The 23,697-nt window shown below is 42.3% G+C and overlaps 2 protein-coding genes across 4 annotated transcripts in view; one reads left to right on the forward strand and one right to left on the reverse strand.

Moving 5' to 3' along the window:
* On the reverse strand, positions 1-3,191 carry LOC306934855 (ras-related protein Rab-5B-like; the record flags this gene model as incomplete). Its single annotated transcript, XM_079517664.1, has 5 exons — positions 2,907-3,191; positions 1,512-1,663; positions 1,164-1,289; positions 398-491; positions 1-131 (listed from the first exon to the last, which is right to left on the reverse strand). Exons 1-5 carry the CDS (start codon positions 3,088-3,090, stop codon positions 1-3), a joined length of 687 nt encoding a protein of 228 aa, XP_079373790.1. The 5' UTR covers positions 3,091-3,191.
* A 2,193-nt stretch (positions 3,192-5,384) lies between these two features.
* The window catches only part of LOC306934741 (leucine-rich repeat flightless-interacting protein 2-like), a 52,804-nt gene continuing 34,491 nt past the window's right edge, over positions 5,385-23,697 (forward strand). For all 3 annotated transcript variants that reach the window (XM_079517490.1, XM_079517488.1, XM_079517489.1), the window contains exons 1-2: positions 5,385-5,983; positions 22,636-22,722. In XM_079517490.1, coding sequence (XP_079373616.1) covers positions 5,894-5,983; positions 22,636-22,722 — 177 coding nt within the window. In that variant the 5' untranslated portion in view covers positions 5,385-5,893. The remainder of the gene's footprint in view (positions 5,984-22,635; positions 22,723-23,697) is intronic.

Below are 23,697 nucleotides of genomic sequence, written 5' to 3' on the forward strand. Positions count from 1 at the left end.
TCAGGGTGGAGCATTGAAGCAGCAGGATGAAAAGGGGTTGAAGGTTCGTCTGTTAAGGTCCACCAGTGATGTGTCTTTCCACTCCGTCAGCGCCCCCTGCTGTTCACCAATGCTCTGCTTCACTCTGTGGGCTGAGTGAGATGTTCTGGGTTAGAGAGGCAAGCATACAACTATAATGTGAAATAAACTGTAATGATGTTGCACTGGTATCTGCCGCCCTCTAGTGGTCAGAACATTACCCTGTTTTAGCTTCTTTTAGTTTCAAAGAATGACTTATTCAATTTCAACTGCACTGGTTTACTTTGTTCACAAGAGAACCTGTTTGACATAAAAAACAACGTGCAATAACAAAACATGACAGTATTCTAACAGATAACATTACGGTCATGTTTTGTACCTATTACCAGTAGCAGCTCACTGACTTGGTGTCCTGACAGGGCTGATGTCTCCATGAAAAGCAGACCGTTGTCCACAGATACTCTCTGTCCCTCCTGTATGGTGACAGTATGATCAGCATTTTACACATTACACATTGTCTTTCACTGAAATGTTAGGGCAATGCTTTGTCTAGCTTTTGGTGTGTGTCCACAAAGTTTGTCCTACACAAACATTAAATTCCCATTCCATTGACAATTAATGGACAATTTTACGTCAGTGTCTCAGCAAATTTTACGTCATGTTGATGTACGATGATAAGAGCGCCCCTCACTTCACACGGGTGTGATTTAGGCTTACAATAAGAAAAGATTGAAGTTGGGGTCAGAGTTAGGATTATAATAGGCCTACTAATACATTTAGAGGTTGGTTCAGGAGTTGGAGTTAGATTTATGCCTGATGTACAGTCAGTTGTGTACACCAAAAACATCAGATCTACAAGCTCACAAAGCATTGCAGCATTACATGTTGTGAGCTTTCAGCTGAGCTATATTAGCCCACCGTATAACTCAAGCTTTAAAAGGATCCCTAGCTAATATGCCTTATATGTCTTGATACATTATAATTGCCCTCTATAACTAAAGTTTAAAATTTAAAATATTATTTTATTTATTTAAAAACAGTTATTTTCCCCAATGGGACGATGCCCATCGTGCGTGCGTGCGTGCGTGCGTGCGTGCGTACGTGCGTGCGTGCGTGCGCGCGTGCGCGCGCGCGTGTTGAAGTACCTCCTTGGAGATTTGTCTCTCGTCATCGAGGTCTCCTTTGTTAGCAACCAGGGCGATCACAGTAGATCCTGGGATATATTGTTTCTGCAGCTCCCTGACCCACAGCTGAGCTCTCATAAACGTGTCCTTAAGCACACACACACACACACACACACACACACACACACACACACACACACACACACACACACACACACACACACACACAGATTATAGAACACATATAAAATGCATATTTATATATATTATACAGTATACTTTGCAAGCACACTGCACAGTGTGTGCATGGGTGCGTGCATGTGCACATGCACACTGTGATTGTGTAAATGTTGTGTGTGTTGACTTTACTCTCTTAGTGATGTCATAGACGACCAGCGCAGCGTGAGCGCCTCTGTAGTACAGTGGGGTGACACTGTGGTACTTCTCCTGTCCCGCTGTGTCCCAGATCTCAAAACGAAGGGTGACATCACCCAGGTAGACCACCTTGGTCAGGTAGGCACCTGGTAGATACATGGTGGAATTCTGCAATGTTCAATAGCTGGGCCACTGATATTCAAACTGCATGGCCCATGATTAGACCAAATCATTATTATAATTATGGATGACACTCAAATAATCTGTATATAGCTCTGTCACCAATTGATTATAATCCCATTAAGAGACGAAACCAGGTGAGACAGCTGATGTTACAGTGAAACCAAGTAAGAGTAAGACATGTGTTAAACTACAGGGAAGCCAGGTGAGACATGTGTTAAATTACAGTGAAACCAAGTAAGACGTGATAAACTACAGTGAAACCAGGTGAGACATGTGTTAAACTACAGTGAAACCAGGTGAGACATGTGTTAAATTACAGTGAAACCAAGTAAGACGTGATAAACTACAGTGAAACCAGGTGAGACATGTGTTAAACTACAGTGAAGCCAGGTGAGACATGTGTTAAATTACAGTGAAACCAAGTAAGACGTGATAAACTACAGTGAAACCAGGTGAGACATGTGTTAAACTACAGTGAAACCAGGTGAGACATGTGTTAAACTACAGTGAAACCAGGTGAGACATGTGATAAACTACAGTGAAACCAGGTGAGGCATGTGATAAACTACAGTGAAACCAGGTGAGGCATGTGTAAAACTACAGTGAAACCAAGTAAGACATGTGTTAAACTACAGTGAAACCAGGTGAGACATGTGTTAAACTACCGTGAAACCAGGTGGGACAGATGTTTTCACTGCAGTGAAACTGTAAACAGATACTGTGTAAATGGATGAGTATCTTATCGCTCATTATTCATTCATGATAATAACTACTAGTAGTTATTAACTAACTACATACATTTACAAAGTCAAAGTGGGCATTTAGCTGACAGAGCTGAACTCACAAGTGTAACTGTAGAACAAGCTGAATTGTTTTGACCCCAATCAATGCAAGTATTAATGCAATGTCAGACACATTGGGCTTAGAAGATGTTTTTGATCCTAGAAGATCAGATATAAGTGAACACATACAACAAATCAAGAGTTAACCCACAAAAAAATATATATACAAGAAATGAAATAATAAGAATTACAAGCTCATAACCGTTCACGTTACGATTCGTTATGAGCTTGCAGATCAGCTATTTTTGCTAAATGTTTACCAAAGAATAGGAACACTAGGGTCCATGTGGTTAAAAGGGGTATTACTTCTGTTCTGTATACACAACAGTAAACCCTGGCTATACAATAAGTATTGTGAACTTACAGCCAATAGTGGGTGATGTATTATTCTTGAAGTTATCCTTGCTAATTCTCAGAGCCAGGCTAGATTTCCCAACCCCTGAGCTTCCAAGAAGCACCATCTTCACCCTCAGGGTCCTGAAATCTCTCCTCAGAGTGTCACCGTGGTCCTGGGCCCCTGCTGGAGCCCCTGAAGACCGTTCCCCCATGACAAGTCAAGTCTAAATAGACTCAACCAAAGCAGCAAACCTCAAAGAACACAGTGAAAGCTCTCTTACAGTCCACATCTCAAAGCAGTGTATACGTCCTCAAGTGTCATGCATTCCATAGTGCTCAAGAAGTCCAAGCAATAGTTGTCCCCGTTTGACATTTCTTTGAAGAACTCCAAACTAAACGATTCAAGCAAAGTCCAAACCTGAATTGTAAATGAGTGAGAAGTGAGAAAACAATATCATTTCCTCATTCACACCCCCATGCTGACAACCTATAAAGTGCTCATATAACTGAGAAATCACATGCACTCCCGACTGTATACAACGGTTGAAACCAGCTGGTCAAACCAACGTTTCAAACACTGCAGTGTCATTGTTCTGGTTCCCATTTACAGTAAGAACAGAACAGAAACTAAAAAAAGTACATAGGCCTAATATGTCGAGAATGTTTGCAAACTTTGCACTGATTGAATGTCTTTCACTCCTCCCTACCCTAAGATACAACTCTCTTGTTTTGTTGCTCCTAATGGCTGTGAGTGTGTGACTTGAAGCTGGGTTACGGGTTTATGTTTTTATTATTAAGACACACGTAAGTGCTAGAACAGCTTCGTTCGCTGTAACACTAGTAGGCAACCTTAATCAAGGGTTTGTTCTGCTTTGTGGTCACAATGCCAAAGCAGGCAGAGCACACACACGCACGCACGCACGCACGCACGCACGCACGCACGCACACACACACACACACACACACACACACACACACACACACACACACACACACACACACACACACACACACACACACACACACACACACACACACACACACACACACACACACACACACACACTATAGGTGCATAGTAACTATGGTAACTATATCGTGCAGCATTTATGCCAAGGACTCCCAAATTATTAATATTATTATGTAAAAACAGATGTGTGGCCGTGGACACACATCTCATAAATCACAATTATGCTGTAATCATTTTGCAGTCCCAGATTTTGGGGTACCAGAGATAGAATTGTCATTAAATGGGGGTCCGTAGCCTTAGCCTAATGCATGACAAACTTGGGGTCCTTGAAATTAAAATGGTTAAAATCACTGCCAGAGCAGTAAAAAATATTTTAAAATGGGGGTCTGTGGCCGACTGTGACTAATATTATATATGTGTGTTGGGCCCCGGGGGTCCTTGACATGAAAAAGTTTGAGAACCACTCTGTACGCCTAGATGCACTGCACTATACAACCACAGGGAGGAGACATTGTACTGTATGTTATCCAATGCCATGATACGTGCCTACTGCTGATTTATTGTAATAATCAAAATGTTATATTTGGCGTATGGCCCATAATGGCCGTATGCTGTTTCATTAATGTAGAAAATCATCCCCATGACAATTTATATTTTTTTGCACATCATTATTTTAGGGGCAATGATGGTGTTCTGTTCATTATTTTCAGTCACACTCCACACTGATGAAGGCTGGATAGCCGAAACGTTTGTCCTTGGTTTCAAATATGAAATAAACTATTTGAACTAATTGGTGTGTGCGAACAGTGCGACCCATACCCTTTATTTTGATATGTTTTGAACGGGTGGCGCACCTATAGTCAGAGCGCGGTGGTCATATGAAGATTGTTCATTATTTTCTGAACTCAATTAATGCAATGCAACAGTTTAAAATATAAACGCATTTGAAACATTTTCATTAAGCTGAAAGGGAGAAAGTTAAGCTTCTCGAACTATTCTAAAAATGAACATCGTCATCCTATTCCCACTTCTAAAACAAACACGCGTGGACGCGTGGTTCATCTATTCTAATTATAAAGGGCTGTCGTTTTTTATACTTTCTCTATGTAGCTTTAAGACGTGAATGATAAGATCTGTTTTTAGAGCCCCTGGTCATCATTATAAATATAGACAGACTCAACCCCTGAACGTGAATAGAGCCCCACATTCGAGACTATGGCCTAAGGTAATCTTTGTGCCCTTTAATAGAGTTGTGGGAACTTTTAAATCACGTTGTTGTACAGCCAACAAGTGCACACAAGTAGTGTACAACACAATCTAATTGTCTTTTTAAATGATGTGTACTTTAGTAACTCTCAGAGTATAATTTGAACAGTCTTTATGGACTATTTTTTACGATTACAATAAATTGTGTAACGCGGTGGATGTTTATGTGTAAACTATGTTGCAATAACACACATGTGTCACTGGTCCATTCAATACAAATCATTACGTTCGGTAACATTTAGAGGCAAAAGATTACCCTATGAGCTCAATAGGAGCTCCTGGTCCCAAACTTCTCTCTGCCAGTTGCTTAGTCCGTCCGTTGTGCGTTATCAGGTGGAGAGAGTTGCAACTTGCACGCAACTTCAACGCGATATTATGGGATATTTTTATTTAAATAGGCTATGAAATGTATTCCGCCGTTTAAGCGTGACAGGGAGGTAATGTAACGTCCTACTGTTAGATTTGTGGATTTGTCAGAGCGCACAAGGACGCACATGTTACATTCTACATTGCCAGTTATTGCTGCGGGCGGCTTAAAATAAAATAAGTTGGGACAAAAATCGGAGTTGCGCGTTGATACTAGAAACCACACACAAGAGGAGGACGTGTGAAGAAGACGGATGTAAGTTTATCTACAGTGACCATCACCACCGTGTTGTAACTTGTAAAACACCTTTGTCATGTTGTCAACAACCCACGCGCTTCTCTAGAACCGTTTCTGGAGTGTCGGATTTGTACTGCTCGGTCGGAGTGTGACAGTGACTTTAGTTTTAGAAATCATGGGAACTCAGGGCACAGGACGGAAGAGAGGCAGCACCAAGGAGAGATCTACGGCCGAGGATGATGCCTTGAGCCTCATCGCAAGAGAGGTAACATTAACTCATTATTCCTCTTGTCTTGTCTGTCTGACTAACTGACTCTGTCCGCTGTCCGGAAGAGTCCATGATGACCACTTCATTGTCTACCCCCCGCGCACACACACACACACACACACACACACACACACACACACACACTAACGCCCCCCTTATGAGGTACAGATGACGTGTAGGGGAATTAAATATACCCCTACCAGCCAAGATGTGACCCCAAAACCTACATACACCCATCATCTTCTTAACCATGATCATTTAAGACATTCCTTTGCTTGATTATCAAAGCCTAGTTGCACAGAGACTGTGCCCAGTGCATACACCTTATGTGTGCACTGGCATAACGATTAACCACCAGGCCATGGCCCAGTTGGATACAGGCCAAAGCATCTACCATTCTACCCTACCACCTTCCTAAAATAATCTCTGTCAAACCATGGTGTACTTGTACTGCATTGACAGAGTGTCATGGTGTATTAACTACCATTATTCGTGCCTCCTGGCTAGTTGAAACATTTCAGCAGAATTCATAGTAATTCCCTTCTTGTGCAAACTTGCAAAGATGTTTTACTTGCCTAACAATGGGGGGGCTGTAGTTTGCAGGAGGGACATTAACTGTCTGACTCACAGGTGTTTGCTTCCAACAGGTGGTGAAGTTGTGTTTTGACTGGCTCACACTCCTTCAAGGGAGACCCTGCACCCACCCTAATCTCTTTCTTTATGTTGGTTGTGCCTCCTCACAGCGTCCAATTCCTGTAATTAACTGTTGTGATGAGACACTTGCAGCATAAATGGCTGTTTTGCATTCAGAACAATGTCTTGTGTGTGTAGAGAGCGGTTGAGTTTCTCAATCGTGGGTCAGGGGCTGAAATTGTGCCAAGAGATGTCCTAACTCCTAACCAGGTTGTGAAGAAGCTAGGAAGTCCGCACACCGTTCTTAAGCTCCCAGTAGTTTATTAGGAAATGGTCAGGAATCAACATTTCGACCCCTCTGGGTCTTCATCAGGAATGAGTATATAACAAAGTAGGTGTGTTTTATATACAGTACAAGACAAGTCGACAAGCTGTCTTTGCAACCAGGTTGTGGACAACAACAACTTGATGAATAGAAGAATCAGAAGATATTGGGTTTCAGCTTCATTTTCATTGAAGTTTCATGTCCCTGTCAGAAATGTGTTGAGGACTGCTGGTTTTTAATGTTTAGCTTGTAGGCCTACTTGAAGTGTGATGAAAATGACAGTGTTTTCACGCTCGGTTATTAGAGCCTGACTCATCCTCTTTGTGAGGTGTCAGATATAAATAATTTTCTTTCAAAATGTGACATTGATATTACTGGAAAATGTTTACATCTGTGCTCACAAAGTGATTCTGTGAAATAGTTAAGTTATTAATCTTGGGTTTTTAGAAATTCTGAATTTAATATTTTAGAAAACAGAATGGGGCAAATAGTCTGGAAACTTAAATATTTTCCTATAATCTCTTTCCATATGTCCATCCAAACCAAGAAATCACTCAAATGATTGATGTATATATCTACTGGATTTAATCAGCTAATTGTCATGACATTTTGAATAAATGACCATCAGATATGAATGATGTCCACTCATTTAACCCAACATGAAGTCCTGCTTATGTTTTATGGAGGCATCATTCACAATGTAAATGTGGACACAGCTCGGCATGATGCAGTGAAGAAAAAGCTGCACTTAACTCTGCAGTTAGTCATGTTGTCCCTGCATCATGCCTGGTAGAAAAAGTTAGTTGAGGGGAAGTTTGGTGTGTGTGTAACTGCAAAGACCCAAGCCGGATGTTGCATCAAATTTGCATCACACTCACCCACCCGCACGCACGCACGCACGCACGCACGCACGCACGCACGCACGCACGCACGCACGCACACACACACCTATCTTCCTTATTTCTGATTCAAACCTGCAGACAGAGGTTGGCTATTTAAATCGTTATCTTGTTTGAAGTTGAACTGTGGCTGACTGCAGTTTGTTTGACATTGCGCATTCCTATTGATGGTAAAATGTGTCTGGAATGTTCTCTGACTAAGGTTTACTGAGGTGGTCAGCAGTAGCTGAACTAGCAGCCACTCAACTCTTCCCATCAGTTTTCCTCTGAATCATTCGGTATATTGGCACCCGCCCTTGGACAGCCAGAGAACCTTTTCACAGTCAGCTTGTTGTGTGAACCTCTGTGAGGCAAAGAGAAATCTGACCGATACAGCGGTCATTTTTATCAGTAATTAGTTACTGTATGCAGCGTTTATAACCACTTTCAACCTCCTGTCCCTATTTTAGGCATTAGGTAAATAAAATCAAAAATAGTAGATCTACAAGCTCCCGATGCAATGCAACATGTGAGCTTATAAATAATTGGCAATTTTTTAAGTATTATTATTATTATTATTATTATTATTATTATTATTATTATTATCAATTATTTGCTTGACATTCATTCATTATATAATTAAAGTTAATATTTTCATATATTGAAGTTTACACAAATACATTATCTAAATATATTAAATTAAGTAATTTAACGTTTGTATCTTAAAAATGTGTTTGTTTTGTTTAGGCTACTTATAAGAATTTCAATTAGAAACTATGTTTACCTAATTTATCTTTTTTACAAAAATATTGGTCAAAACTTGGGTAATCAGTGGTCTAGGACTCTCCAAAATCAGAATTAGCATTGCACTCAAAAATCTGGCATCAGTTGGCTCTGGTGCCCTGTGCCTTTAAGTGGCGGCTGGGTCAAATCTCTTACTGGCAAGTTCCTCTGACAGGATGGTATGTCAGGTCTGATGAGCTGGCCCTCTCTGCAACGAGAGTTTCAGAAATAGACCCTTCTGACAGATCAGCTGTTACTGTCTACACACCCCCCCGCCCCTCCTGTGTTCAGCGGTAGGGGGGTGGGGTACTGGGGTAGGTAGAGGGTAGGTGGGTTGTAAATGACAGATGATCTGCACTAACTGGCCAACCTGCCAACATGGAAATGTGGAAAAGGCCAGTTGGTCTGTAGAGGGAATGTTTGTTTTTTCTGTCTTTAATGGGCTTTTTGGAAGCAGCTGTACAGGAGCCACAGTGAGACACTGAACTGCTGAGGTGGTTCATTAGTGTCACGTTACTGTACATGTATTTTCTGGAGCTGGTTCAAAGGAGTTCAGGGAAGCGTTCAATAGTGTATGAACCAAATGGAAGGAGACCACACACTGGACAGAATTGCAGCTCTGGAAACGAGAACGTTTGAGATTCTGTGCACAGGATTTCCAAACATCTGTCATATTGACTTTAAATCCTGTTGCTGTCCTCATACAGTTTATTGAGATTAAGCTGATTATTGAAAGGCATGATCTCATATTTTTTTGAGTGGTGCAACCACTCCCTTACTGAGCTATGTGTGTGGCTGGCTGCCTGGCTGGGTGCCTGGGTGCCTCGGTATGAGCACGAAAATAGCATGGTTGTTTTTCACCACCTGTGCGCAACCTAACGCACACACAAACACACACGCACATATTAACTGTATATGATGATTTTTGGTGTGCCAGTACAGTACAGTACAGTACAGTACAGTACAGTACAGTACAGTACAGTACAGTACAGTACAGTACAGTACAGTACAGTACAGTACAGTACAGTACAGTACAGTACAGTACAGGGACCCCCACACGGTAACTCTGTCATTTCTCAACCGTTTCGGACGTGGGGCGGCTCGCCGGAATCGGCCCGGCCCTCTGGGCGCGTTTCTGGGGGTCTGGATGTTCCGGGGACCCCCCGGGGACTCTCGATCAAGTCAAACCAAGACTAGTCAGATCTGGCCCAGAATATCATCTGATTTCAACCAACATAAATTCTGCCCACTAAGGATGAATGTCCCTGGATGAATCAGAGAGAGTCCGATTGAAGCCAGATCAACTTAAGTCATATCATAACTAGTCAGATATGGCCCAGAATAAGCTATATTATTTCAACTGGTGAAGAAGATCATCCCCATATGGGCTGGGATCTGGCCTAGTCCTGAACTAGGACGTCATGGTCCTAGTTCAGGAGTATGTGGTTGGGTGCTTTGTGTGTCCTGTGTAGTTTATACACCCCGAACGCCCGGGGGTATTTAGGACCATTCAATAAGGGATTGCCCAAACTGTATATGGAGACATCTGACCTCAAACCCTTAGGCGCGATTCATACTCCTATTTTAAAGCCGTCGGTTCAGCTCTGTAGAGCCTACAATGTGGCGCCATTTGAGGTTCGGGGGGGCGTGTACCGTCCTAAAGTCGGCTCTTCGGTGCTACTGAAATTTCTGACGAGCCAAAATCATTTCGGCACTACAGCGGTAAAATAGGAGTATAAATCGGCCCTTAGATATCCATATATGGAGCTGACCTGTTCTGTCATTCCATATGTTGATCCTTCCCCATCCATCCTTCCTCTTCTGTCTCCCTTTTGACTGATACCTGTCCATTCAAACTCTAGACGGGCCTGGCCCAAAGTTATTAGTGCAGCCGCGTCCGGCAGCCAGCAACCTCGCCCTCAGATGTCTTACTGATATTTATCATCGTAATTGAACATGTACTCCCCTGCCATGTTTTACCTATTTAGCTACACAAGCAATATAACCCACAACCCTGTCTGGCATTGTTGGTGCAATGCTCTATCCATTTAACTGTACATAATCACATTTTCTGCGCCACAATGGAATTAAGTCACCTTGTGTATGTGGCTGTTGTGGCCTTCCGGCTCTGTGAACAGAACACCAGTTTGACCTCCAGGATGGTGTTAGATATCAACCTCCACCATAATGACATGCCTGGAATTTGTTCTGAAGCAAACACAGTGACTTTCTTGGAAGGTTCTGGTTAAAGAGTAACTGCAAGTCCCACTGTGTGTTAGTGAAAGATCATCCCGTGGATTTAAGTGTCATGTTGACGTTACCGTTCCAGCTGCATCTGTTTGAGAACACACATTTTGATCTGTGTGAATGCTGTTGCATTTAAGTGGAACAACATGCAGAGCATAGACCTTGTCACTCAGCAGCCATGTGCAGTCATCAGGGCAGCTTCACCAGGGACTGGCTGCTTGTTCTAACTGTTTATTCTGTGTGAGTTGTTAAATGGAGAACTATTTCCCTTTTTAACAATATGAACCCTGTATACTTAGTTGACTGTCTTTTTCACAAAACGTAGATTAGGGATTAAGCCGGGATTTATCAGATATCCTGGCTTAATATATCCAGGATCAGCGATTAATTGTTTTCATGAAAGCTGAGTTGTCTTGACTTGCCAGATTAATCTAGCCAGTTAACCCTTGATTAGTTTAGCCTGACTAAAGCGAGTGATCGACATTTGCGCTACTCTATGCCGAATTGAAGTGGATTCGATCTCAGACTTTCTTTTTCTCCCTGGAAATAAAAACGCCTGGGTGTCCGAGGCTAGGGAGGGAGATAATGTGCAAGCCTACTCAGATCGGCGTTGCCGCATGGCGTAGCACTAGAGGTGAGGCCTGCATAGCGGCCTGAACATCTTTTTTTGAGGGCCCCTCCTATGTCCAGCTTTTGGTGTATGTGCACAAACTTTGTCCTACACAAACATTAAATTCCATTGACAACTAGAACTGCACTCTGTCGAGTGCCTACTTGCTTGTTGCACACAAGTAGACCATAAATGGTCTACTAGTGCGCAAGCAGAGCGTGCAAGTACTGTAGACCGCTACATACTCAAATCTCATCCTCTCTGTGAAAGAACGTTTGCAATATTGAATTATTAGTTTTAGCTATTTGCTACGTACCTTGCTTTTGGAGGGAAAAAAGTATTTTGAAGTATGTCCCTTTAATCCACCCGACACTGAAACATATCATCATTACGTCACCATCGATAACCAATTATACCCTGGCATTGGTACATATCTTCATCACGTCATATGCTCATATGTCTATGTATATATGTAATTTCTGAGTTGATTAGTGGTATACTGTGGTTACTCGGGTGGTTTGATGCATATGTCCCTTTAATCCACCCGACACTGAAACATATCATCATTACGTCATAATCGTAAACCAATTATACCTTGGCATTGGTACATATCTTCATATGTACATATCTTCCGTATGTCCCGTGCCAGCATATGACGTCATATCATATGCTGCTAAGGGACATACGCATCGTAGCACCTGACTAATAACATTACTTGCACGCTCTGCTTGCGCAAGTAATGAATGGACAATTTTGATTGTTCGTGTAAACTTAAACATTGCATAACACAAACATTGAAGACGAAGGTGAGGAGTAATTCTGATTGGCCGGAATGAGATGATGTATGATGATGTACGATGATAAGATCACTTCACGCGGGTGTGATTTTCTACAAACAATTGCGAAAGTGAGAGAGAAGGGGGGAGAGGTTACTAGATGTGAGGGCCGTGTAGCGGGCCGAACCTCTATAGACTATAGATGGTATGCACTATGCATAAAGTGAGTGGAAAAGTAAGTTTAACGTTGTTTAATGCAATCAGATAGGACTCGGTTTGGAATTGGATCTATGGGCTGTCAATGCCTCATATAGATCAACATAATTATTAGAATCGAATCGGCCTACTTTAGAATAGGTCAACTAAATTCTGTTTTCATACCTGCAGTATGTTAATCAGCCTGTCGGTGATTTATCTATAAATGATGACCACTCACTCAGCCATACATTATCCCGCTTATTACACGGCTACTTTAGTACATAAACTAGAAAAAGTGCCCTTCTGGGCACAGGTCTCCACCAGGAGGATAGGACTGTGTGTGATGTTTGGCAAAATGTTTAGTTTTTTGTTTTTTGCAACAATTTTCTTCATTTTGTTGAGGAAATGCAGAGCTAGATCACTCATAGCATCTCTGAGGATAGAATTCTGGATGAGCAGGACATGTACAGCATTTTGAACGAAACGGGCCACTCCTGAAAACTTTTGAAAATGTTAGCCAATCAGTGTAGAATCTGAGAAATCCAACAGACTCGTCTTGATCACATGACTACAGAGATCGTGTGTACCGATTTGCGTGAGATTTGGATGAAATCTGTGCGACTAACATAAGCAATGTGTTTAGCAGAAATCGGCCTCATGGTGGCGCTATAACCGGCAGATGTGGAGGGATGCAGGGAAAATGTTTTTCCATGGCCTCTAGGGAGTGCACATACATAAGTTGTATACAGATTGATGCAGTTATAGCTAAAAACAGGAATTGGCCTGTTATAGCGCCACCATGAGGCTGATTTGGAAAATAATGAGTGGCATGTCGTCCTCGGCCTAGTGGAAATGTGCGTGTATAATTTCACGGAAATTGCACACTGTTTTTGTGATTTGTGGCATTTTGTTCGAAACGGACCATTCATGTGAGCTTTGAAAGCCAATATTAGCCAATCAGGATGGAAGATGGGAAATGGTGAAAATCCGTGTTGATCACATGACTATGTAGATAGTGTATACCGAATTATGTGATGTATGGATAAAATGTGTACGGGTAATCTACAGAAATGTGTTTTGCCTAAATCCTCATGGTGGCGCTATAACAGGCCGTTGAGGAATATTTGGGGCAGAGGTTCATCGTTGGCATCCATGGAGAGTGTGTGCACAGTTTGGCATGGATCGGGCCAACGGTACCGGAGATTAGCTGATAACGGAAGGATGGAAGGACACACACACACACGGACGGAGTGCAAAACATATTCTCTCACCATGCCTTCGGCCTGGTGGAGACAATTAATACATTGACCCAAAGCACAACAAAACGAGGTATTTCCTGTGTTGTGCTGGCCGGCGTCTGCCCAGCTGCAGCACATTCGGAAAACAAGCGTTTTTTTTCGGGTACTGCATCGTCTATTCCTCGCTCAAATGTTTTCAAAAACATTTCTGAGAGCAATGTTTAGCTGCCTGTAAATGACATTGTGTCATTGCCATTGTGACAATGGCTGTCATGGCTGTCATCAGCGGGGCACAGCAGGTGCTCCAAGGGTTTGATTAGGCATCGGTCTGTTATAGAGCGGAGCAGTCATTATCCAGAAATAACAGACCACTGAATTTGTCGATCAGAATCAAGCATTCAACCAAGCTGTGTAATAAAATAAAATAAATATTTTACACCTGACTTTCCTAATTCCTAGTTTGCTCGGCGCTTAAAGACCAGAGGCTTATAACCCTGAGTTCAATGTCAGGTTGACATACTCCAGGAAACACTGATTATACTCTTAAACAAACATTAATAATCCCAATATATCCCCTATATTTCCATGTGTAAACACACAGGGACATGCACAGCCCACTGGATTCAGTTAATATCCCTCCCTAGACCCCCAGTACAAGACAAGTCTCCATAAAAGGACATGAGGACTGTGGGTGGGGGGTGTGTGTGTGATGACATCATCCCATGCAGGACCAGTTGAGATTGTTATCACAAACGCCTTCCTGTTTATTCACCATGGAGCTCCATGCAGAGCAGACTGTAGGAACAGTGATGGGTGGAGTTGGAGGCGTGAGCTGATATTCAATGTTACCAAATGAGGTCCAGTCCAGTTGATATGCTGCTGTTTATGGGAATGTCGAGCAGACTCCGAGGGCAACAAAGTCAGTCCTTAGGTCATTTTGTGGTTAAAGCAACAGTGGTACACAATGTGTCCCAAAGGTTGCTGTGTGTACTGAGATGAGGGCTGGAGACGGTAAAGTCAGGCTGGTGATTTAATATGTCTAATCAATTTAAGCTTAATTCATTCTGCAATATCGGGATAGCTTCAGATATGCAGGGTGTGAACTCCGTTTTTAGAATAGGGATTCAAGTAGTCCTGTTCAAGGGTGTGTGTGTGTGTCTTATGTACAGTGAATGTGAATCTCTCAAATAAAAACGTAAGAAGAAAGCAAATCCTCGTCATGCTATCACAGTGTTCAGGGGCACAGTGTTGCCATGGTGATAAGAGTCCTTTCACTGAATGCAAGAATGCCCATTTATCCTGTTGGAAGAAACAAACAACGCTTCAAATTCAGGGGCCATGCACGCACTTTGAAATGTGCATTTGAAGGCTGATTACGTCACAGTGGCACGCCGTCGCCAAGGCCTTTCCAATTTCCCCAGGCTCTGTTCCGGCCTATTGGTCCAACGTAGGACTGGGCTAGGCAGCCTACCTAGGATGAAGCCCCTGAATTGGGACTTAGAGATATACTGTATATTAACTCAAGTGCACACGCGCTTACTTGCTGCACGCACGCACGCACGCATGCACGCACGCACGCATGCACGCACGCACGCACGCACGCACGCACGCACACACACACAATAGTAATTATGTTTCCCTATGTACAGTAGATCTACACATGAGAGTCCTGAATTAAAATGTCCAGTGAAATCATACATGTGTGGTTTTATATACTGTACATCTGCCAGATGTACTGTATGCAGTACTGTATACAGCATGAATCGCAGCCTACAGTAGGTTGGCTGGCACACTGTGGCACAGTTAGGATACATAATTGTAGAAGGATGAAGTGACTAAAGTGAGAGAACCAAATAAGACATAAATCAACAAAAGGAACTAAACATGTCCACTGTGCCCCTCTGAGAAATTCCTTCCTGAAGCTAACCGCCTGTTATTCACGATACGCTCGCAACCACATTGTGTAACTTCCTGTGACTATATACTTACTGCCATTATAGAGCAACAACAGGAACACTACAGCTACTACTAGTAGTCATAGTACTATAGATATAGATACCTTTTATTGATCCTGTGAGGGAATTGTAGGCATCGGAGACAGAACAGACGTTTTAAGATACAGTTACAGCGTGCCATTATTAAGTACAGTAAGGGACATCTATAGGAGCAGTGACAAAGAAAGACGCCACCAATGACGACGACAACAACAAAGTGTAGTAGTAGTAATAATGTAGTAGTGGTTGTAGTGACAGTAGTAGTACTAGAAGCAGCAGTAGTGGTGTCGGTGGTATACTGTGACAGATGCATCATGCTACATAAACTGTTCCAAGTGAAACGTCTTGTCTTGACCACAAGCTGCTCCATGTTTCTTTCTTCCTTAGAAAAAAACAAACCAAGGAAGTCCTTCCAGAAGCAATGGGAAACATCTGGGTAACCTCAACATGACTATTTTTATTCCCCAAGTGACACTTGTGTACGTCACAGTCTGTGAAGTTATCACCACGCAGCTTTCAACGTGACAGTGTGGTGGTGCCTGGGTGGTGCATTCCTCTCAAATAAAATTTATCTTGTTTGATTGGAAATGCATGTGCCATCATTGTATAACAATTGTTGGTACCAATGTGTCTTCCATCAAGGTTGAATGCTAATAACTTGTTTACTTAGTTTATTCCCACCAAATATAAAAGTTAAACATTGTCTTTTAAAACAGTGGCCTTTGCCCAGTGATTGCCCCAGTGATTCTTTTGAAAAGTCTGAAGCAGCATTCATTTCACTCCTGGCCTGTGCGTGCGTGCGTGCGTGCGTGTGTGGTATGCACACCTCATCAGACAGGGAGGGCAGGTCTCCCACCTTCTGTCATTGACGTGATAATATGCCAAAAAGTTGCAGTATAACTATTGATATAACTTTATCATGTATTTATTCATGTATTTATTACAAATATTGACTTTTATTGTTATCTTTTTAAATGATAAACAGGTATGTAATGTCACGTTATTACTGTGTTGCAGGCTCTGAATAACTTATTACTGTTAATGCTGAATATTATTATTGTTATTGTCTACTGATCTTTACTCTACCCCTACACTTAGATATTAAATGTATTTTAAAGTTCACCTATAGTTTAAACATGATAATTTATTTAACGTTTCACAATTTGCATCTGTATATTTTAGGGGTTTGGTTCTGGTTGTCTTGAAGTGATGCTGTGCCGCAATTTACACATTCTGTTTAGAAGCTGATGATGACGGTTATGATATTATAAAGAGTAAATACTTTACAGTACTACTGGTTCAGTGATTAGTAGGCTTTGACTGGATAATAGTGTAAAATGAACAATATGTTTCTCTCAACATAGCCTGAAGTGTGAATCTACTTCCACCTCATCTGAAGAATGACCTAACCTCTGCTTGCTCTGAGTTCAGAGTTATTTCTGTACCCCCCTCTTTGTTCCGTCTTTCAGCACTTGTGGTCATTAAAATGTCCGACAAGTTTGGTCATTTAAACCAGGCGTTGTGGGGTATGGGAGTGGTGGTACAGAAAGGCCAGACTGGTAAGGTGTGGTGGTGCTGGGAGCTCTGATAAAGACCTGGTGTCCTCAGAGAATTGTCAGCAGCAGACGAAGAAGGATCCGTTTTTAAGGAACCAGGCCAATACCTCTGAGCTGTTATGTACAATACCAACATATTCAAACTACATTGTAAAGTGGTTTGAACTAAGGGAAGAAAATAGTAGAAAGGTGCCATATCTTTATATAAATGAATGCCTGGCCATTCATTCACATGCCGTAATAAGAGACACTGCTGAGTTGAATTGTTAGAAAACATACACTCCCTGGAGGATGGCCCAGACTGAGTTTGGTAGGGCTGCCCCCTGAAATTCAAAGATTGAAATACCGGTAGTTAGTCCTCAGTTGAAGATTCTTTGATTTTCTTCTTTTATGTCGGTTAATTCAAAGTGTGTAATATACACTAGTAATATAAATATAATCTTTACACCATACCAGCCTACCAGGGGTTCTTAATGTTTTTGGCTGGGGACCCCCGGAAATGCTTTGGCCATGTCTCGTGACTCCACAGCTGAAAGTAAACGAACTAGCTCATTTACTCTCGGGAGGACGGTGACACTGTTGCAATTGTACAGAATTAGAACGGTTCTGGTAGAAGTGCAGTCCATGTAGGTCATTATAAATAGGAGGTGAGGTTCTGTCCTGTCTTCTGGCCCACTTAGAGTGCTGCTGGTGGTTGTGTTCAAGAAAAGGTGCCATACATAAACACAGAAAGCAGATGATCCAGGATTCCATATACTCGCTGGGACCGATATGGTGTATTTTCATAAGGTTTTATGTGTGTGTGTGTGTGTGTGTGTGTGTGTGTGTGTGTGTGTGTGTGTGTGTGTGTGTGTGTGTGTGTGTGTGTGTGTGTGTGTGTGTGTGTGTGTGTGTGTGTGTGTGTGTGTGTGTGTGTGTGTGTGTGTGTGTGTGTGTGTGTGTGTGTGTGTGTCAGTCAGATCTGGTTGAAAATTGAAATGGTGTACTAGGAATAAAATGTTTTTTTCTTCCACACAGTTTGGTATTAGCCAAGTCATCAGTCATGCACGCTAAGTTGACTTTCAGATTTCCTGAGATAAGTATTTAATGGTTTGATCCATGTCTGTGTGGATGCTCAAATATTGATTCATTTTGAGCATTAACAATATAGAGGTTTTTGTAGGCCGCGTGGAACGCAATTGATTGATGGGGAAACCTCAAGCAAAGGGGGGGCACTTTTAACAGTTTTTCCCACAGCTCTCTCACGCAAGAATTGGGTGGGTAGACGTGTCGACAGGGCTACGTGACCTCTTGTGTATGACTCAGCTCTGTCACTTCCTCTTCAGTCAAGTGCGTTCAAATTGATTGTTCTCAGATTAGTGACAATATCCTGTCCTAGTGTAGGTCTCACTTTAATGAAGTGTGTGTGTGTGTGTGTGTGTGTGTGTGTGTGTGTGTGTGTGTGTGTGTGTGTGTGTGTGTGTGTGTGTGTGTGTGTGTGTGTGTGTGTGTGTGTGTGTGTGTGTGTGTGTGTGTGTGTGTGTGTGTGTGTGTGACTAGCAGAACAGAGTTGTGAACCGTAATCAATATAATTAGCATTGCCGTCACCATTCATCCACCATAACATGAGGTTTAGCACCTGCCTCAGTAAATGGAACCTACTACCTGCTCTGTTAACTGGGGTTATGAGATTGAGGTGCTGATTATCATTGTGCGTGCATGCATGCTTTTTTTTCCGGTGCTAATCTCATCTGACAAAACGCTGTCCGCTGGTCCAATTGGTATCAAAATGAAAAAGTTCACAGTAGGAGTCAATCAGATTAGGCTGAAACTTTGACATCACAAGCTGGACACATGAAGTCTGAGATCCACAATGCACTAAAAATATTCACACGGTGGCCATTTTGCACTTAAGTCATATAAGTGCCATCATTTATTCCCAATCCGCAAGTATGACGTGACGAGAGCAAATTGGCCGCTGTGTGAATATAGTAAATTGGAACCATGCACTCATGTGCATTCCGAGATCCACATGATTACATTTTTACTTTAATGCTCTTGATGCCCCTTGTATGGTTGGTTGTTAAAGGAGCATTCAGTGATTTGAGTGATTTGGAAAACCACCCAGTCCGCCCCAGTAACAAAATGTGCACATGCACACACTCTACAGTGGGGGGAAGTGCAACAGGCCAACAGCATGTGCCCCCACTCGATCATGATTGGAGGAAGGCCCCTCTCATCCTGATTGGATGAAGGCTTTGCCACCCGCCACCAAAACTGAAACTAGGGTTTTTTGACCCCAGGGGCTGACTGGGGACAGGGAGGAACTCCTTATATGGTCAGCACACTCTATGGTAGGGAGGATTATCCAAAAAAATAAGGAAAAAAAAGTGATATTTGAATTAAGTGAAATCACTGACATATTGCTGTCTCATTGTATTCATACAATAGATAGTAGTATGATTAGCACAGAGGGATGGCAAACTAATTGCAGATATATTGGTCATTGCTCAAATAATTGTCTGCGTTTAGTACCTACCAGATGGGTGGTATTTAATTCACCAGGAGGATTCAGAATGGGTCTAATATTTGATCATACGCATATACTATTAACTGAATTTACTTTAAAATTATGTCCTGTCATTGTCTGCATACAGTATCCTGCTCTTCACAGCATGGGCCTGTATGGCAAACCCAGCCATCTGTCACCTCAGCAGAAGTATGTGACCTAGTTCTGCTCTCCATTTAATGACACCGCTTGTCATTCTATGCAACCACTTTGACTTGACATTAAGATGTCTGGACTGTAGTTTCTTCTCTTCTTCCTGCCTTTGTCCTTACCTCTGTGTTATTATCCAGTAAAGGTAAACTTTATTCTGTGTATTAAAAAAAAAAAAAAAAGTCTAGTTACAAACTTGTTAAAGTCCAGTGACAAGCTGACAAGCTCTGTGGCTCATCATTTAAACCCCTGGGACAGATAATGTCATTGAATGGATTGGTTGAACACCAGAGGCTGAGCTTGCCCTTCTGGCCCGGGGGCCACATGCGACCCCCACCTTAATTTAATGTGGCCCTCAGGTTAATATCAAATTACACGTGCTGATTCTGACTGCAGGTAGAGCAGCCTCATGGGAGTCAGAAAGTTCCTGGTTCAATCCCGGGTTCCTCCTAGCATTGTGTTAAAGTGTCTTTGAGCAAGACACTCCTAACTGCTCCAAATGAGCAGGATTGGTGCCTAAGTGCATGGTTTCCTCCACTGTCGTTTCGTGAATGTGATGCGAATGTAATGCACATTGCAAAGTGTTCTGGATAAAAAGTTCTTTAGAAATGCACCATTTACCATTCCATTACAGCCTAGACACAACATGAAACAGACACACGGTTATTCATTGTTTGATCTTTGAATAGGATGCTGGCTGAGCACATGGACATTAGGAATAAACATTAACAATACAAGGACAATGAGCTTAGACTCATGAGGAAATGCCATTTAATGAATCACTGAATGGGCTAAAGCAAGGACAGGAAGTCACAATCAGTGAGTGTTTCTACACTTCCTGTGTTCCTCCCCTACACATATTTAGCTGTTTGCTGCTGCATATTTCCAGTACTGTTTTTGAGGGGCGCTAGCACCTCCTATACACAGGTTAATGTTTGTCTTTAGTTAAATGTTTGTTTTGTAAACGCATTGACAATGAAGGGAAAATTGTGTCATAATGTGCCATTTACGTCATATTGTCTCTTTATTGTTAATGGCGTTTAATGTTTGTGTTGGCACCGTTTGTTTCATCACCATTACATCACCTAATCAACATGAGTTAGACTTTAATATATTAACGCCCCTCACTTCACACAGGTGTGATTTCCCCCCCCCCCCCCCCCATCTTGTTATTTATGAAATGTAAAATAATGTCCGATTGCAGAGCAAATCACAGTCAAATCTGTGATCCTACCCTCTGAGTGCATTACTATAACAGCTCAGCTGAGGCAGAGTTAAATGCCTGGCTCAAGAGTACTTACCTCAAGATACCTGCTTAGCGAGGGGAGTTCATTTTAGCCCCACCAGTGGCAGTGACACTAAGGATGGTGGCGTCGATCCTCCAATTTGTCCCAAACATCATATCTTTAAAACGACTTAGTGGATTGCCATGATTCTTTCTGTGCTACATACATAACCCCAGAGGGTGACCTCCTCTACTGATGGTGACCCCATGGCATTTCCAGTAGCACCGGACCAAACTTGCAAATATTATAGGCGGATTCTACAATGAACATTTTCGTCATGCTGGGCAAGACCTACGCTGTTGATTGTCTAAACGGAAGTGCTGGAATTTGGCGGAAGCGGAAAAAGGACAACTTCCAGGGGAAGCCCCGCTTCCGGCTAAACACTCTCTGCCTTAGGTTGTGACCAGGCTTTTCTCTCTGCAGATGAGTAAGGCTGCAGTATGAGGCTTGATTTTGGTGGCCCTGTGGCCTTTGCTTTAGCACCCCTTTCTGACGTAATTAAATCACACCCGGGTGAACTGGATGACCGTAGCAACCGTGGTCATTTTCTCTGCACAAAAAAAGCCAGTTGTGAAATCACATCCAGGTGTGATTTCATTACGTCAGATCAGAGCTGATCAGGCTACATAATACCTTACCTTATTTCATTACGTCAGACATTACGTCAGACCACAGCTGATCATGCTATATAAAACCTTACACCACTCAGTTCACACGGGTGTGTTTTTTTTTTATTTTTACCTTGGCTATTCAAAAATAGCAGATGTACATACATGTCACTAGCTTGTACTGTACATCTGCTATTTTGTTTTTTTTACATTTTTGAAAAAACCTTGAAAGTGTGAGAACTGATTTAGAGAAGGCATTTGTAGAATCAGTCTCAAGTCTTAATGGGTTAATACAAGTCAAACATGCTGACAAGACATGGATCACACACACACAGTAGACTAGACACACACACACTGAGTTATGTGTTTGTATTTTTCTGCTTTTGTAGACACTGCCAGGATGCTATCCATCAATAGCATCAATGTCTATTTGTCTATTAATAGCCACCATTTGGCATACATTGTTACTAGTATTATTATCCTGTGTTTGATCATATGGATAGGTTTGATAATTTTGTCCCATGGGGATGCATGTTGTCTCTGATCCATGATATGACATGAAATGACCACAATGAGACCCTGCGACATTTTCACTGTTGTCATGTTGGCAACGAAACAAAACTGTTGACTTATTCTGTCTCTAGTCATGACTTGCAAGTTGCAACTTTCCAATCATTCATTGTAACTGTCCAGGAACAAGATTTCTGGTCGCATGTCTTCATCACTTATAGATGTTTGTTACTTGAATTGAACTACATTAACTTTTCTCTCACTTCTCCCATCTCTCTCTCTCTCTTTCTGTCACATTCCCACTCTCAGGCGGAGGCCAGGCTGGCAGCAAAGAGGGCAGCTAGGGCAGAAGCCAGAGAGATCCGCATGAAGGAACTGGAGAGACAACAGAAAGAGGTACAATTCAGTGCTTCTTAAACTTCTACAAAAACGCTGTCCGTCTATCTACATCAACTAAAAAATAATAAACATGTCACTGCTAAACATTTTGATGAAGTACAGTATACATTAGTCCCTATATACTGCATCATATTAAAGCAGTGATGTGCAATAGTAACATACAGTTCATTGTGTAAACGTATGTTTACAATTCACAATTTAGGCATTTAGCTGACGGCGACGCTCTTCTCCAGAGCAACTGACAACTGACAAGTGCGAGAATTAAATTTCGTGCACCGTGCATGGTGGCACAGTCGGTAGTGCTGTCGCCTCACAGCTAGAAGGTCCTGGGTTTGATTCCCGCTCGGGACGCTGTGGGCGCTGGCGGCGTGTCCTCTCCCCCGCGTCATCAGTGCCCATACCCGAGGCGGGGTTGGCGAAAGGGCCTTTCTGTGTGGAGTTTGCATGTTCTCCCCGTGTCCCCTAGGGTAGGTACCCTCACAAAAAACATAATCGTAACGTAATCCTGGTCTCTAAACTGCCTCCCCCTGGCCAGCCGGGACGCCCGATGGAGGGGAAAGGAACTGGTTGGAATAACGTGTTCCTTCCACGCGCTACGTCCGGCCGGGGAAACTCCCCCTGTCAGGTCTAAAGGAGCAACTTGGACACTCAGGCATGAAGGAAGCATGAGTTCAAGTCCGTTGCTCTCCCCAGGTTGGCGGAGGGTGTGTAGAGCCCAGGATCACATTAGATAATTGACACAGGGGTGAAAAATGGGTTACAAAATTGTGGGATAAAAATTATATAAAAAAGAAAATATATAAATTAAATGTCTTGAACCCTGATCAACCTTGTGTTGTGATGTAAGTTCAGCTGAACTTCAGAGCCCAGGAATATACCTCAGAATGTTTCTGGAATCTTCTGAAATCTTTGATATTCTGCTTTCCGGTTACATAATCCGTTTCAGAAAGTAATTATACAACACAAATGGCT

Source organism: Electrona antarctica, assembly GCF_951216825.1.
Source record: "Electrona antarctica genome assembly, chromosome: 13".
In the NCBI taxonomy this organism is placed as follows: domain Eukaryota; kingdom Metazoa; phylum Chordata; class Actinopteri; order Myctophiformes; family Myctophidae; genus Electrona; species Electrona antarctica.